Source organism: Bactrocera dorsalis, chromosome 5 (assembly GCF_023373825.1).
Source record: "Bactrocera dorsalis isolate Fly_Bdor chromosome 5, ASM2337382v1, whole genome shotgun sequence".
Lineage (NCBI taxonomy): Eukaryota > Metazoa > Arthropoda > Insecta > Diptera > Tephritidae > Bactrocera > Bactrocera dorsalis.
This window is the reverse complement of record NC_064307.1, coordinates 5,077,645-5,093,816: the sequence shown is the minus strand read 5'-3', so window position 1 is coordinate 5,093,816 and position 16,172 is coordinate 5,077,645. Positions and strand designations below refer to the sequence as shown.

General features: G+C 39.8%; 1 protein-coding gene across 2 annotated transcripts; it reads left to right on the top strand.

Moving 5' to 3' along the window:
• The first annotated feature begins 5,258 nt into the window (after positions 1 to 5,258).
• LOC115066173 (homeobox protein 2) lies at positions 5,259 to 14,454 on the top strand. 2 transcript variants are annotated; one of them, XM_029550288.2, is made up of 3 exons: positions 5,259 to 5,659; positions 8,466 to 8,973; positions 10,954 to 14,446. In XM_029550288.2, exons 1-3 carry the CDS (start codon positions 5,548 to 5,550, stop codon positions 14,180 to 14,182), a joined length of 3,849 nt encoding a protein of 1,282 aa, XP_029406148.2. In that variant the 5' UTR covers positions 5,259 to 5,547; the 3' UTR covers positions 14,183 to 14,446. The 2 variants fall into 2 exon arrangements, with proteins under 2 accessions (XP_029406148.2, XP_049313636.1); XM_049457679.1 differs by lacking the exons at positions 5,259 to 5,659; positions 8,466 to 8,973 and adding an exon at positions 9,049 to 10,828 and having other exon boundaries at positions 10,954 to 14,454.
• Positions 14,455 to 16,172: the final 1,718 nt, after the last annotated feature.

Genomic DNA, 16,172 nt, shown 5'->3' with positions numbered 1-16,172 from the left:
AAAGGTTTGGAGTTTGGATAACGAAGTAGGGAGCACGTTGGAAGCAAATATTTTCACATAGTTCGATATATTGGAAGCATGGGTTCTTCGCTGAGCAATTCCTTTGTACGTGAAAATTAATCAATCTTCCTTTTTTATATATGTACATACTTACCTACTATACCGTCTCTATCCGAAAAAGTTGTCACGGGAAAAATCAGATTTTCAAATTGGCAGATTGACAGGTTGTGGAATTATGATTATGGTGGTTCCAAATGCCTTGCCGGGTCCTAAACCCAGCGGACAACCCTGTGGAGGGGATGTTTCACCTTCTCACTTTAGCTCGACTTCAAACGAATGTTCTTTGGCTACCCAGAGGATACTTGGTCTAGGACCGAAAGTCCTGCTTGAGCCATATGTAAAAGGATCGTTTCTGGCCACTGCCAAGTGAATGGCAATCAGAGAACTTTTCTCACTTGCGTGAACTCCTCCACATGACTCCATCCACTAATCCTGGAGAAAATAATTCGAGCTGCAGAACTAAATAGGGAAGGTACTATCTTCTATAAGAGTGTACAACTGCTATTGTACATTGATACATCGATATCATTGGGCTCAAAAACCGCGTCGTTAATTCCGCTTTCACCAGAATGGATAAGGAACCGAAGCAAATGGGTCTGGTAGTGAACGAGGGCAAGACGAAATATCTTCTGTCATCAAACAAACAGTCGTCGCAATCGACGAGTCAACGTTACAAGTTTTCGAGTGAAAGGTCTTGCGGAAGATTTATGGTTCTTTACGCATTGGCCACGGCGAATATCGCATTCGATGGAACGATGAGCTGTACGAGATATACGACGACATTGACATAGTTCAGCGAATTAAGAGACAGCGGCTATGCTGGCTAGGTCATGTCATCCGAATGGACGAAAACACTCCCGGAACCCTTTCCAAGTCATTTCTGCGATGGTCTATAGAGAGAGTTAAGCGGTTAGTCAAAGGAATGAGCAAGTTTTTCAGATAGTTAGGCTTTCTTTATGAACAGACCCCACGTTGTTGCAAGCATTGAACTAAAAGCGGCTACAGCGTCTCATCCTCACTCATTCACCTTTTCTTTTATCAAATTAAAATGTACAACAAAACAATTTGTTGCTCTTTATTTGGCTTTACTTCCTCTAAGATTGTTGGGAACAAAATGGTGTGCAATCAAAACACAAGCCCTTAAAGAAAACTTCATTTCCGCAACAACAACAAATGAAAAGTGAATTGTTTGCAACAAAAGCTTTTACTAAATCGCCAGCGGGGAGCCTTGAATCGGTCTCACCGAAGTGACAGAAATAGACACCGGCAATTTAACCGGCAAACGCACACAGCAGCAATTAGCTCACCAAATACACACATACATATACAAATAAGCGTTTAAATGCGCGTGTGTGTGTGGAATGAGTTAAGAGGTGAGTTTCCGCTTTGCTCAGTTTTTCTCTGCGTGAATCAAAGTTTCATATCATAAATAGCCGTGTTGTCCGCAATCAAATTGGCATGCTTACTGTAAGTAGTTTTTGTGAACGACGTCCGACTACACACACACACACACATGCATATACATATTCTGAGTACTGTTAAGGGGCACTTACCATTGCCAACGTCATTGCCGCAAAAGCGCTGCACAGGTTCATGAATAATTTGCTGTTGTTGCTATTTTTATTCGCTTTGTTGCTGCTGCCGTGCTTTGTTGTTGTTCCACCTTGAAAACGGCCATTCAACTTGCCGCTGAAAAAGACTGCCACAGTTATTATTTCACCGTTGTTTTTCGGGTCCTTAGAAGGGGCGGCGAGTGTTTGGCCGCCTCCGAAAACATTGCAGGGGCCGAAGCGAGTGATTGGCGTGAATGTAATGATGTGTTTGCGACCACTTGGTGGGCGTTTTGCCGTTACTCGCAAATTGTACACAACGGTGAAGTAAAAAAAAATCAAGTGTAACCCTTGCGTGGCGAGTGCCAAACGTTATACTCTTGGCGGCTTTGCGACAAGGGGCAGTGCAGCAGTTTTGTGACTTGCTGAAATTTCCATAGATAAGCAATGGAGACCCTCATTTGCTTATGTGACTTCTAAATAGTGCCAATTTTCTTGCTGCAAGGCGCATAATGTGGCTGTATGTTTGAGCTGTACGTGTGTGTGTGTGTAAGCTTATGATTGACATTGAAGGTTTTCAATTAATGGGCCTCTCTCACTTATGTTGTTTGATTTTTGCTACTCTCTTTTGGAAAATTTGGTAGTGGATTATTTTTCTTTTTAATGACTTTGCCATTTTTTCAATAAGTAATGAGCTCCTGACCTCGACAATTTACGCACCCAAATGTGAGCTGAACTCATCGCAGGTGAGAGGCAAAAGTCCACATTTCCAAACCTTCGGCGAGCCTTTTGTCTATTTTTGAAATGTAAGGGAAGCTTTATACATGTCCTTGCTAGTCGATTCCACAGTCATGTATATAGAGAGCTTTGATAGCTCTTGAGGATAGTACGGGTTTAGCAGTAGTAAAAAGAAGCACCTAATGATGACAACAACTTCTAATAAAGCCGATTAAAAGTGCAGAAGCTACTGATAAAGCTCAAATAAAGTTCTTCAGTCGGTTCAACGGTTGTTTTGATATCAAAAAAGGTGAATCTTAGACTACGAAAACCAGTGGCACCTCGCGGTAAGCGGTGAGATGAGATGGGACCCAGTAAAGAATCAATATTCCATCGATCAATTAAGCAAATGGATGTTTTCCTGTTCCGACACCCGAGGTTTGGTTGTCCGGAATTGGTACGCAGCTTACCAAGAATTTACATTCATGAAAGCACTTGAAATATGAGAATATCGGACTTCATAACCTGATGATTTGCGGAGTTAGAGTCGGAAATATCAACAGTTTTAGCAATAAACTGTAAACTTCCATACTCTCGAAGAAAAATGCTGAATTTTTGAGATTTTTTTTGAAAGTTCAAGGCTCCTTTGTTTATGCCTTTTGTTCGTCAGAGCTTTCGGTTAACTATTTACAATAAAAGATGTATAGAAATACGAATAAAGTATATGAAACAACAGTAAATATGTGAGGGTTGATAAGAGCACTTAATAAATAACGGAAAATGCAAAAATATACACTTATATACTTTTGGGACTGCTGAACTCACACCGACGATAGAATTACTGCCGTCAGAATTGCTACTTAAAACGAACAGGAACATTAATCTCAACCTTTGCGTGCTGAAAGCGAATAAAATATTATTAGTCTGAGCATAATATTTAAATTTATTCGGATTTTAATAAAAGTAAAACAACTCTTCCCTGCTAAAAATATGAACTCATTTCTAAATTTTGATGTTTTCGACACATTCGTTTGATGGATTATTATGCCTAGCTAAATCCAACAACACGTGAAAAATGTGTAGCAAAATTCCGAGACACGCCATAAAATCCATTTTTAGTTGCGCTTTCGCTGTGAGCCGACATTTGACGCCGCTGTAATTTCGCTCGCCTGCCAACGTGCCACAGCAAAATGTTCAACACGTTGTTAGACGCCACAAGCGGCCTGTGCGGCTCTCAACGCAAATGAAATCCCAATCTCACTTTACTCCGTTGGGGTTGTTCGTAATCGATGTGGAGTCGCACACGAAAGCAAACAGAATGACCGAACAGACAATAACGGTAAATGGAATCATCAGAAAGACACGTGTTGGGCAATTGCATTATTGGAATGGCCTTTAGTAGGAAAATGTGTCATTGATTTTTCTTTTGTGCTTTCATTTATGATGTACTATACAATTTAAATTTCGCAAGGATCAGTAAAAATCATTTTGGAACGTCATTTGGGCCTAAGAAAAGTGAAAGAACGGTTGGTTCCAATATAATAAATTTTTTCGAAAAACAGCGTCTCGTTAAGTTTCTTGAAGCAATGCATTTCGACTAACAGGATGTGATGAAACTTATTATTACTGGCGAAGAGTCTTACGACCAGGAAATAGAAGATAAATCGTCCGAATATCGTGGCAAAGGTGAGCCGAAGCCGAAAAAAACACATCAAAGTAGGTGTAGGATCAAAGTTATGGGCTGTAGGGCGGCTGCGGAAGCGTTGGGCTGCCAGATTTGGTTAGGTAGCTGTTCACAAGAAAGATGGTGTGAGCTGGGGCGTTGTCGTGGTGCAACTTCCAATCGGCGGCGATATCTTGTCGGACCGGTTGACCCTTCGTTTGAGTCTCTTGAGGCCTTCCACGAAAAACTTGCCGTTGACGGTTTTTTTGTGTTTGTCGAAGTCACAGTTCTCCCAGCACGGTCTTGATCAGCGACCTATTCCCCGCCTTCCACAAAGGCCTGATGCCACCGAAACACACCACTGCTTGCTAAAGCAACATCTGCGTAAGTCTGCTTGATCATATCAAACGTCTCTGTCGCAGATTTACCGAGTTTCACTAAAAATTTAATCACGGCTCTCTAACTAACGCTGCATTTTCATTTTGCAACACTCACAGAAACAAGTCGCTTGAAAATGTTTGTCCTGACTCTCCAGGTGCTCGGCGACAACTGACCATCCGTTCTTTGGTTAGCGCACGCTCCGAAGTACAATCGCGGTGGAAAAAAATCATTAAAGTCCTATTACTTTCCGGACAAACCTTATATATGAGGCAGTTATGTATTTATATTTAGAGTACAAAAAAGCCCAACTTGATATAATGCTATCTCATCTCTGTTCAAATGGAGAGAAGAATCGGTTCGGATGTGTTCTCAACACTTCACGTTCTATACGGTCGTTAATGTAAATCTTGCCTTGAATTCTGGTAAAACTCACCTAATCCCACTCGATAAGCATTCAATTACTGCTTAACTAATATGTAAGTTCTCACATAACGCGTTTATGACCTCATCAAGGGGTGAAACTTCTCACGTTGCACGTGCCACACGGCACTTATAAATTTACTATAATAATACGAGTATATGACTACATATTTTCCACGAGCTTAGGAAAATGCGTGTTTGTGTGTAGGAAGCGCCGCACCGTAGCCAACCAAATGCCAATTAAACTGCGCCAAGTCAACTCACAAAGCTACAAACCATCCAAGCGCACCTAGGCGAGTGGGCGCCCATGTGACCAACTATTCAACAAGGCGTACGTACGCCTAATCTATTGCGCCATATGAAATTTAAATACCTATTCTTCACCCAACTCCGTTTTCGCTCTTCTGCTGGCAGCCGAAGTGGCGGTTGTGGTTGGCCAACTGAATTGACCAACTAATTATTTGTGTGCTGGAAACGCGCGATTTAGTCGATTTCGTGACCACCTGAAGGAGCAGACGTGAACTATTTCATTGCCGTCCGAGGCGCGTTTGAATTTTTATTAAGTTAAGGCATTTTTCTAGCCACAAATGTGTTGGTACTCAAGAAAAAATTTACACAATCGACTTAAAAAATAGTAATATAAATAAATAAATAAATATAAAATAAACGAACTGTGATTTCAATAAAACAAAATAAAATTAAGTTTTAATTATAAGATTTTCCTTAATTTTACTGTAAAAAAAAAATAAAATAAAAATGGGTTGCGCCAGCAGTACCCCGATGATTGCCACAGCCGGGAGTGATATGTTGAAAGCAGCGACACATGCGGCCTCCGATGCAGCCAAGGGAGCCGAGCATGCAGTGGAAGGTAGTTTTCTTATTTGATTTGAAACTTTGGGCAATGAGTGTAAGAAAATGCTGAAAAAAATAATAATTGGCAATGTGAATGCTCTAAATAATGTGACAAGGATTTTTTTTTATTAACTGATCCAAACGGGGTTAGATGGCCGAAAAAACAGCCCCTGGTCGGATAAAATCCAAGTCAATTCCGGTGCTTAGAATCAACTGTCGTGGGAATCGTGACGAGGAATTCAAAAATAATGCTAAACAAAGAAGTGCATAATAAAGTTTTGAAAAAGTCGTCGAAAATATGTAGTATTACACTAGGCGAATACGTGAATATTCGTTGAACATTTGGTGAAAAACCCATGAAGAATTAATGCAGTATGCGACGGTGCATTATCGTGATGCAAAAATCAAGAGTTATCGGTCCATAATTCGGGAATTTTCTACGAATTGCTTCGCGCAAACGACGCAAATAGTACTCCTTCTTGACAGTTTGGCCGTTCGGAAGGTATTCGGAGTGATTTCGAAAATCGAAGAAAACTGTCAACATAACCTTAATTTTTGACCTGCTCTGACGTGGTTTTTCGGCTTCGTCTCGCCTTTGCCACGATATTCGGAAGATTTATCGCCTGTTTCCAGGTCGCAAGAATATATTCAAGACTCATCGCCAGTAATAAAACGTTTCATGACATTCTGGTAGTCGCATGCGATGCTTATTAGTGATTTTGGAACCAATCGTGCTCTTACTTTGAGTAGGCCCAAATGATCTTTCCAAATAGTTTTCACTGATCCTTCCGATATTCCAACGATGTCGATAGGATCTCTGATTGTTATTCGTCGATTCTCAAATACCCATTCTTTTGTTTTTCGACGTGTTGGTCATCAGTTCATGTTGATGGCCGGCCTGGACGTGGTCCGTCGTCAACGGTTCTCGACGCTCTTGGAATAATTTGTACCAATCAAAAACACTTGCTCGAAACAAATGAGTTTATGTGCGAAATTTAAATTAAGAAGTCTAACTATTTTTGGCAACAGTGGTATGATCTGTCCAACTCTTTTCGCGAACAAATTTGATTACAAATAAAATCCACTTCTTTACGAAAATATACGAACACGTTAAATTACGTTTTCATAAGGAAAAAACTCAGTTCTTCATACAAGAGCTTCAGCTAGAGGACCGTAAGCCCTTACGAATGCTATACATAGGTTTATTCGGTTTCGCTGGGATCAAAGCTTAGTGAAATTTCTGTGTTCAACTCGATAATGTAACATTTTATTGCTATACCACGAATGAAAATATCGGTGTATGAAAGTAAAAGGTTTTCACAGGATTTGGTCATTCCATCAAATTGAGGAGAAAACATTCAAGAAGTTCATCTGAACATTTAGGGGAACTGTAAGCTTTAACCATAAATATTTATACGTCTTAAAGACCAACTAACGTTCTAAATTATGGCACAAGATTTACTTAATTGAGCAAGGGTCCTTCTTTCGTGGCTAAAGGTGTCATCAGTAGAAAATATCAAGTTCAAGGGGGCATTTCTACTTTTGTTGATTAAGAGATTCTACCGTTCCAGTACTAAGTTTCAGCTTTAGTAGTAAATTTAACGCATGGAGACCCGATTAGAAAGTATGTTATGATGTGCTGGTTCACATAGTCTTTTAGTCGTACACTCTGAGATCTGACCCATCGGATCTTAACACAGTCCGTTGCTCCGCACCTTCATTAAGTCAGACATAACAACAGACTTATAAAGTATTAGTTTTGTGCTTCAATAGAGGGCTGAAAACCGTAACTCCGAAATGGTCGACATTTCCAAGTATCTTGGAGTAGCTCCAGCATCACAGAGCTAGAAAGGTCACTTAACTCCACATAATTTCCGAAAGATATGTGGGGGTGCGGTCTTTCGAAGTTGTAGAAAATCTGTTTAAGTACCTTAATACCGTTAACAACTATAGTTCGACATTTAGGTATTTCATTTCGTTCGTTTAATAAATGTTTGTAGAAATAATATTTTGACCACAGAAGATGAAGACGCCGCCACGGTTATATCGATGTAGAACGATGATTTAAATGTATTGCCTCCACTCTTGTGACAGTTATTGAAAATAAAAAGAGGTGATTCAGTCTTAAAGGTTCCGAAGAGATGAGAGGGAATGAGTAAAATAAAATGATTTGGTCATACTATTACTAAGAGACATTGGCTCTCTTTCGCGGAATCAAACAGTCAAATGCACTAATAATCTAATAGTAATGAATACGAAGTTCGTAAATATATAAAAGTACAAATTTAGAAAATAGTGAAAAATTCCATTATTCATGGGCGACAGCCAGCGGTGGCTTTAATATGCGCAAGCAAATGAGGGATGTGTAACCGCGCTCGCGTGACTGGCAGTCGGTAAACTGCTTGTAAATGGTCAAATATTTATGCCGTCCAAAAGGCCAATATTATGATGGAACAATGGCGATGGCATGGGGATGCTCGACGGGGGCGTGGGGATCGTCAGGTGGCACTTGTCTGCACGCGAGACTGCTGTTGCAGCGACGCTGGCAGGGGTGCATAATAGCTGATTAAGCCACTCATATAATTGATTACTCAGCGTGTGCGTGCGTTAAATTTCATTGCAAAAAAAAAAAAACAAATGAGGGAAACTAAAAGCATAAAGCAATGAGTAAACGGGAAATTCGCAATAATAATAATGGTTAGAAGCATGCTTGCACTCATTTGACGAAACCGTTATATTGCATACAAGCCAACATATGGCATATGTGAGTGCATAAGTAAAATTGAAAACTGAAAACTTTTCTCTTTTCTCTACCATCACAGAGGTAACCGAAAGCGTTGGCAAAACACTGGAGAACGCCAAGGAGACGGTTGGCACCGCCGTCACAGGTATCGCGCACGATCTAGGAAATGTCTTCACGGAGAAGTCAGGCGAAATGGACACAGCGAAAAACCAACTCTTGGAACGACTGCATTTGGGTGGCGCCACCAAGGCTCTGGAGCATGGAAATGAGTCGGCGGCGGCCAATCATTTGGACACGACAGCTTTGGAGATGGCTGCACGCGCACCCACACCGCCGCCCGATTTGGATAGTTTGAAGACGTCAACACCCGAACCAGAAATAGAACGTGCATTGGCCAATTCGCACGAGGATATGCCGCCAACACCGAAACCGACAATTGCCGAGCTGGAAAAGTTAACAGCGGAAGTGAAGCAGACGACACAGACAACAACTGCGTTGGCGGCGGCCGTCACCAATGGCGTTGTCGAGGCTAAAGAGTCAGCGGTGCTGACAACTGGAACAACTGCGGCCACTGAACCGGCCGTGGAGTGAGTAGGCGTCCATTTCATTTGTAACTTTATAAGAGTTTTGGTTTTGTGTTGAAGTTCAGCCGTTGTTGGTGTTATGGTTTATTATTTGTTTATTGTTTGTTTATTTTAAATGGGTTGGTTGACATTTTGAGTTGATTAAAGTGTTTTTGTTGGCAGTAAATGCTCTCTTATTTTAATGTATTTGTTTTGTTGTTTTGAATGTACTTTGCAAATGTGTGTGTAGTTGTTTTTTTTTTAAATGAGTATATGTTGAGAACTAACGTTTAGTTGTACTTACCTTACGAGGTTCCCGGCTTTCATATGTGTTCGGTCAAGAGCTTCTTCATAATTAGCTCAATAATTTGAAGAAAGCTTATCTCGTTTTATGCGTGATCTAGTTTTACGACTGGAGCTTTCCATCAACTGACATATGAAACCCCCATGCAAGCGAAATCCTTCTGGCCTAGAGGGAAACGCAAAAGGGTCTCTTAACTTTTTGCTTTCAGCAAAGCCAATCTCGCCGCAATTTTGGATCTTCTGTGTAGATAATGTCCAACTGGACCTCACACGCAATGCGGTTAAACGATTTTTCGTGCCTTGTTTGCCAAAACTTTGTAGAGGAAAGCAACGTGGATTCATATCGGCACTTTCTCTTCTATTTAGCTTTAAACACTTCGTCTCTTCTAATAAGCTTTCGTTCTATTAGCAGTATTTTCAGAGTTTTTTGGTATCGCAACGACCAAAGTTCAAAGCCGTTCAAGTGAGATCCAGCGCAATTTGTCGCGAAGATTGACTTCGTTCTGGATACTGTAGTAGGTTGAACTTCTACTTATTATGAAGAGACCCCGATATATCTAATATATGTCCTGCATGCAATGAGTCGCCGCCTGACACTGGCCACCTCCTTGTATGCCCCACGTACACCACTTATCTGAAATCCCTCTCCCTTTGGTTCGACCCCGTCGAAACACCACGTTTATTCAGCCTACCGTTGGATGACGCTGACGACAATTTAGCTAATCCTTACCATCCTAACGGGGATTAGGTATCCGTTACAACAACAACAATAGCCGAGGATTGATCCTACACTCCATCCTAACCAAACAAGTGGATAATGAATTTTTCAGAATCCCTTCGAAATGAAAAAAAAAATTTATATTTATTTTTAGTTTTTTGAAAATAAAATTTTTATTAGATTTACTCCAAGTGGATTCTTTATGCATATTGTTTCGATGGTGATTTAACCTCAATTTAACGTTGCTCCTTTTTCACATAAAAAAATAAGAGTATTAATTCCTTCAATAACTCATTAAAGACTTCGTGACTTGAGGTCCCTGAAAGCATTGAACCTCTTTATCTCATAAATTATATTCAGAACTTTTCAGCTTATTTCATTCTAATGAATTTTATTTTCTTTAATTGTAGTTAGTTTTCAGAATTATGTAAATTGTAAATAAATAATAAAATACCGTTAACATTCATGCACCAACATTTCTTAGTGTTAAACACATAAATAAATAAATATTAATAATAACTTTCAAGTGCAGAATATAAAGTAAATTAGAAACGCCATTTATACGTAATTTAATTGTAGTTCAATGTTGACAATGCCTTTACATACTTACCTCTCTACTATACATATATACTACCATACTTACTCGAGTACATATCAATAAAGTGTTATTTTTCGATACTATTTCAACTCTGAATGTAAATATTTGCCTTTTCATTTACAATTACATTTACATTTCGATGGATTTCTTTTCCGATTTATCTATTACATACGTATGCACTCGTATACGTCAAATAACTGCTTACGAACCGTAAACGAGCAACGCAAAGTTTTGTAAAACCGCAACAAACCCTGTAAAAAGTACGTAGTGATTTTGAGATACTCACACTTGCACACTTATGAAGGACTGCAAACTAAAATGGATGATTATTTTCTGCTTCTTCTTCTTTTCTTCCCTCTTTCCCTCTCAAATGCTCTCTTCACAGCATGGTTGCCTTATTGGCGGCGGAGAAACGACCGGGCACCACCGAGTGGGAGAAGCACGCCGATCATTTGTCGAAAACCCGCAAAATGAATGAATTCAAAGGTGGCGGAAAATTTCGACGCTTTGGACCGCCAACGCAACCGGCGAACTATCCCACTAAACCCATAGAAAATCTGAGGCGAACGCTGCTCGAGGATGACAGCTGTTACAGTGATGCTTATTATAATAGTAACAGCAGTCCGCAGCATTCGACGGCGTCCGATAGTCCGAGGTTACGACGTGCTCGCTTACCCACAAATGGCGTACTTGCTGCGAACGCTAAACGTATGCAGCGCGAATTCGCTACTTTTGTTAGTAATCGACGTAATGTAACCAGCGCGTTACGCCACACGGTTTTACCCGCCATTAGTCGTCACTTCGACTATAATCCACAACGTCCGTGTATCAGTTCACCTACACCTTCGGTTATTGGTTATACTCGTTCTGGCTACTCAACGCCTGTTATGATGCATCCTGAATTACTGCCCAATCAACGAAGTGCCAGCTGGAAAAGAGGTGCTTCCAGTTCTCGTTTGCATTCGCCTCCATCACATATGGGGCGGGTGTTACCGCGTGTCATAGCACCGTTAGATCCACAGTTGGCAGCAAATGTCATCTCGCAGTCGAAGCTGAAGTCTACGAAAGCTTTTGCGTCGCTGAGAGGTGACACGAACGGACGATCAAGAATATTCGGACAAACACGCTCCGGTTCACCCGTGAATAGAAGAGTATTTGCGAGAAGATCGGGTTCGCCTCCTGCGAGTAAGGGTCGCGTTCCATATGTCAGATCTGGTTCACCGGAAAGAATAAGAGCGCTTATACAGGATAAGGTAGAGAGGAAAACTAAAGTAAAACCCTTAACGGAAACTCCGACTAAAATTAGATTAGAGCGGAAAGCCAGTGTAAAAGGAAGTAAAGAGGTTGATACAAAAGAGCTGCCTACAAATGGATTTTCATTAGCGAAGGCTCTATCACCCATTAAAATAGCCGCAGAGACGCATTCGTTGCCACATTTGAAAAGTGACGAAAAGAGGACAACGTTTGTGGCACATTCCCTCATGGAGGTTGTTGAGCAAGCTGTGGAACGTGCAAAAAATGGTGGAGATATCTCAGATTCGAAAGATGGGAAGGAAAATGCACAGAATGAAGAAGCGTTGAAAATCAAGAAAGAGACACCTGTGAAAGACGAAAGGCAGAAAGAAACACCTACAAAGTCACCGAACACGGTAAAGAAAAACGGGGGAAAGAGAAGTGCCAACGGGAAAGATGCTGAAAATGAAAAATCACCAAACAAAGACCCCATTAAGAGAGGAAGCAAGTCCAATATGTGGCTTGAAAATAAGGATACTTCGAACTCGAATGCAAGTTCCATTCGTAGTAAGAAACCGGTCCCTAGTCCTGTGCGGCGAAACTCAAAGAGTAGTTCAACTATCGGAAGTAAGGGAAGTAATAATGTCACCAAGCTCACAAGTCAGCCCTCTACTTCGAGACAGAAGAGTAGTCCTTCACAAAATACTGAAAAAGATGCTCAAATTGAAAATTTAGCAATTAGTGGTCGTTTCAGTACGAGTCCAAATAAAAAGTCTCCGGCTCATCATGAGACGCACAATTTGTGGGCAAATACCGGTCCCGAACGTAAAGATATATCAAGTAGCCATAATCGAACACTAGAAACCAAGTTAAGCACAAAAGGTGGTTCTACTCAAAGTCTTGGAAAAGTGGGTCGCACGAGTCCAAATTTAAAACGAAGAGAAAATGGTGGAAATAGTCTTACAGAAAATCGGTCTCCCATCAATAATACAGTAAGGGCAAACAGTTCACGTGGAAATCATATTAGTCAAGAGTCAAAAACAGTCAACAATAATGACAGGTATTCCAACAAAAATAATTGGAACAGTTCCAGCAGAAGAAATAGTAAAGAGCAATATACAAATATTAGTAATAGGTTTGAATACAATGCAACCCTGAGTTCTTTACCGAGAGAAAAAAATCGCAGCCCCAGAAAATATAATACCTCGAGCCCCTACCACGAAAAACAGGGTCCGGAAGAAGTGGAGAAAATAAATTATGTTTTGCAAATGAACGGGGAGGCGAATAATTCGGTGAAAAATGCAACCGGCGATGAATCTCTTCGAGGTACACAATTCAACCTTAATTTTGCCAATAAGGGATTTCATGATGAGCGAAGTTCTCTTCTTTCTAAAGAAAATTTAAGTAATATTGAAAATATGAAATATCGCTCAGAAGGAATACATGGCCCACAACGAGAAATCCACCTAAACTCACCTAGAACCAGTAAGAACAGTCCGGTAACCAAACCGATAAATAGCCACGAACAGAACAATAATGAACACAAGTCAAATCACATAACAAATCATATACACAATCTAACAGAAACTCTGAAAGCGAATGACAATCTCAGCACAAATCAAATGAATTATGAAGAAAATGTACAAAATGAAAAAACTCCAACGCACCAATTTACAAAGAGTCCAATAAAACAAACAAAAAATACTACTGTGTATTCTCCGAGTCATAACTCGCATAATAGTTCGCCTTCGAAATCGTCAAAGTCTTCCAGCAGCATTGTCATACGCACGAATCTTTCTACACCTGAAACCGAAGACTACGATGAGGAGGTATTGAATCGTGAATTATCGCAAGAGCTTGAACAACTCAAACTCTACGACAGCGAAACAAGAGATGAAAGGAACTTCTCGCAACACGCTAGCATAGAGGAAGATTCACAAACCGATCTGGAAGAATATTCTCGTACCGATCATGAGGAGAGTTCTCGTACCGATTACGAAGAAGCCCTACACACCGACGCTGACGTGAGCTCACGTACAGATGTTGATAATTATTCAGCTGCCTCCTCAAGTAGTGAAGATCTAATTAACACACTATCTCCACAAACTGCCTACCTCAATTTGGGTCGTAGCGCTACAATGCTGCCGCTAAAACCCAAACCCTCGATTCTCAAACCACCTACATCTCTTTTCCACAGCCCGTCACATACTAGTTCATCGTACCGACGGTATTCGTCGTCGTATGAAAGTGATCAGTTGGAGAAAGTGCTCTTTATCGGCGAGCTTAGCTCGGTGGCGCGTAGTCGGTCAGCATGTGTACTGAGCCCTACCGAAAAGATCGATCGCTGTGATGTGTGCCACAACACTTATGTGATAAAGTAGCTAAACTGTAACAAAAGTCCTAGCCTAAATGAAGAGATGCATTTAACTAATAAAAAAGTGTTCATTTTTAAATTCAACCATTCTAGGTATTATGTTTCCGTGGTTTGCTTGTACTGAATTTAGCAGAGGGTTGACTACTGTTTCATAATTTTGTGGGTTCTCCTATACATTTTATGTATCAATACGTTTGTAAGATCCGAGACTGTTGTGTCCTATGATAGTGTTTTTTTACGTAGCGTGTCCCAAACCCAGCGCGCAACCTGTGGAGGGGATGTTTCGCTGGCCTTCAAATGGATGTTTTATGGGCTACCCTGAGCATACTTGGTGCAAGGTCGGAAGTCATGAGCTGCTTGAGCCATATGTAAAAGAATCGTTTCTGGTCACTCCCAAGTGAATGACGTTCAGAGAACTTTCCTCACTTGCGTGAACCTACAAATGGCTCCATCCTTCTAGTTTTGGAGAGAAAGCTTCTGCGGAAGATTTATGGTCCTTTGCGCATTAGCAACGGCGAATATCGCATTCGATAGAAAGCGAATCAAGACACAGCAGCTACGCTGGCGAGGTCATGTCGTCGGAATGGATGAAAACACTTCTGCTCTGAAAGTATTCGACGCAGTACTCGCTGGGGGAAGCAGGGGAAGAGAAAGACGGTGTGAAGATCTTGGACAAATCAGGTGGAGAAGGGCCTGTCTGCACTTGGTATCTCGAATTGTCGCCAAATTGCTAAAGAAGAAACGACAGGCGGGCCATAAGCACGTAAGGGGTGTCTACGTCAATAAAGAAGAAGAGATTGTTTGTAAGATATAAAATGTAGATCGGCAACCGAAGGGTCATTTCGACAAATGAATATATTTATTCATTTCAGACTCTTGAGGGTTTGAATATCTTCGAAAATGTTCGAACTAGTTCACTTAAGCAAACGATTGTGTGCACTCGCTACCGCTCAGTTCATTTTTAGCGAGTTCCCGACAAGTTAAATTAATTTTTTCGTATTCAAAGTTGTCAATAAAAAATTTGATTTATTTTTTTTAATATATTTTTATTTTGTTATTATTTGGCATGTGATTAAGTACACAAATTACACAATTTAAATTGCTTTTCCAATAATTTACACTAATTTGTTGCTTATACGAAATGTACACATTTATAAAATACACACAAATACATACATTCAATAATTTTTTAAAGTAAAGTATATTATTGTGAGTGCTTTGCTTTTATTAAATTTTTGCTTAATTTTTTTTTCTTTCTTTTTGTTAATTTTCTATAATGAATACAAAGTAGTTCTTCATAAGTACATTGCTTGTGTTATTTGCTTTTAAATATTTTTTTTTTTACTTTTTGTTGTTGTTTTTAACTTACATTGTATAGTTTAACCGTGTAATTAGGCAACAATTCACATGAACGAGAAACACCTGTTGAATGAAGTGCTTCGAAAACGCTAATTCCGAAAAAACACACTTACAGTTACGTATGCACACACATTGATACTATGTGCTAATCACTAGAACTGAATATCAATGCTTCAATGTTCCGCTTGACATTCGCCGTTACTAACATTAAGATATACATATATTTGTATGGGAATCACAATTATAGTAAATAAATGTACAAATAATTTTGTGTTGCAGTGTGTTGTTTGGAGATTTGTTTTCTGAAAATACAATTTCCAAATATTCGTGGCTTTTTCGTATATTTAAATTTTGAGTTTCATACATTTGATTTTCGAGATTTCATGGAAGTATTTTGATTTTTCATTTTGTTTATTTTTTGACAAATTTATGTATATACGTAGAAAAGTGGTGTCGATTCATAATTGTAATAAGGGTTTAGACACGATTGCCTCATTTACTTTAATAAAATAGTAGTCAAATGAACGATATAATAATGAGAAAGAAACACAAATCAAGCAAGTTTTGAGTCTTTACATTGTGATATGTTTTCAAACTTATATTTCCGACGCCAGAAATGTAAGTATACATATATAACA

What these genes read in the sequence shown, in the direction of transcription:
- LOC115066173 (XM_029550288.2), top strand. Translation starts at nt 5,548, where the DNA reads ATGGGTTGCGCCAGCAGTACCCCGATGATTGCCACAGCCGGGAGTGAT. An exon ending in AGCCGAGCATGCAGTGGAAG is followed by an intron (nt 5,660 to 8,465) that starts GTAGTTTTCTTA and finishes CTACCATCACAG; the next exon opens with AGGTAACCGAAAGCGTTGGC. An exon ending in GCCACTGAACCGGCCGTGGA is followed by an intron (nt 8,974 to 10,953) that starts GTGAGTAGGCGT and finishes CTCTCTTCACAG; the next exon opens with CATGGTTGCCTTATTGGCGG.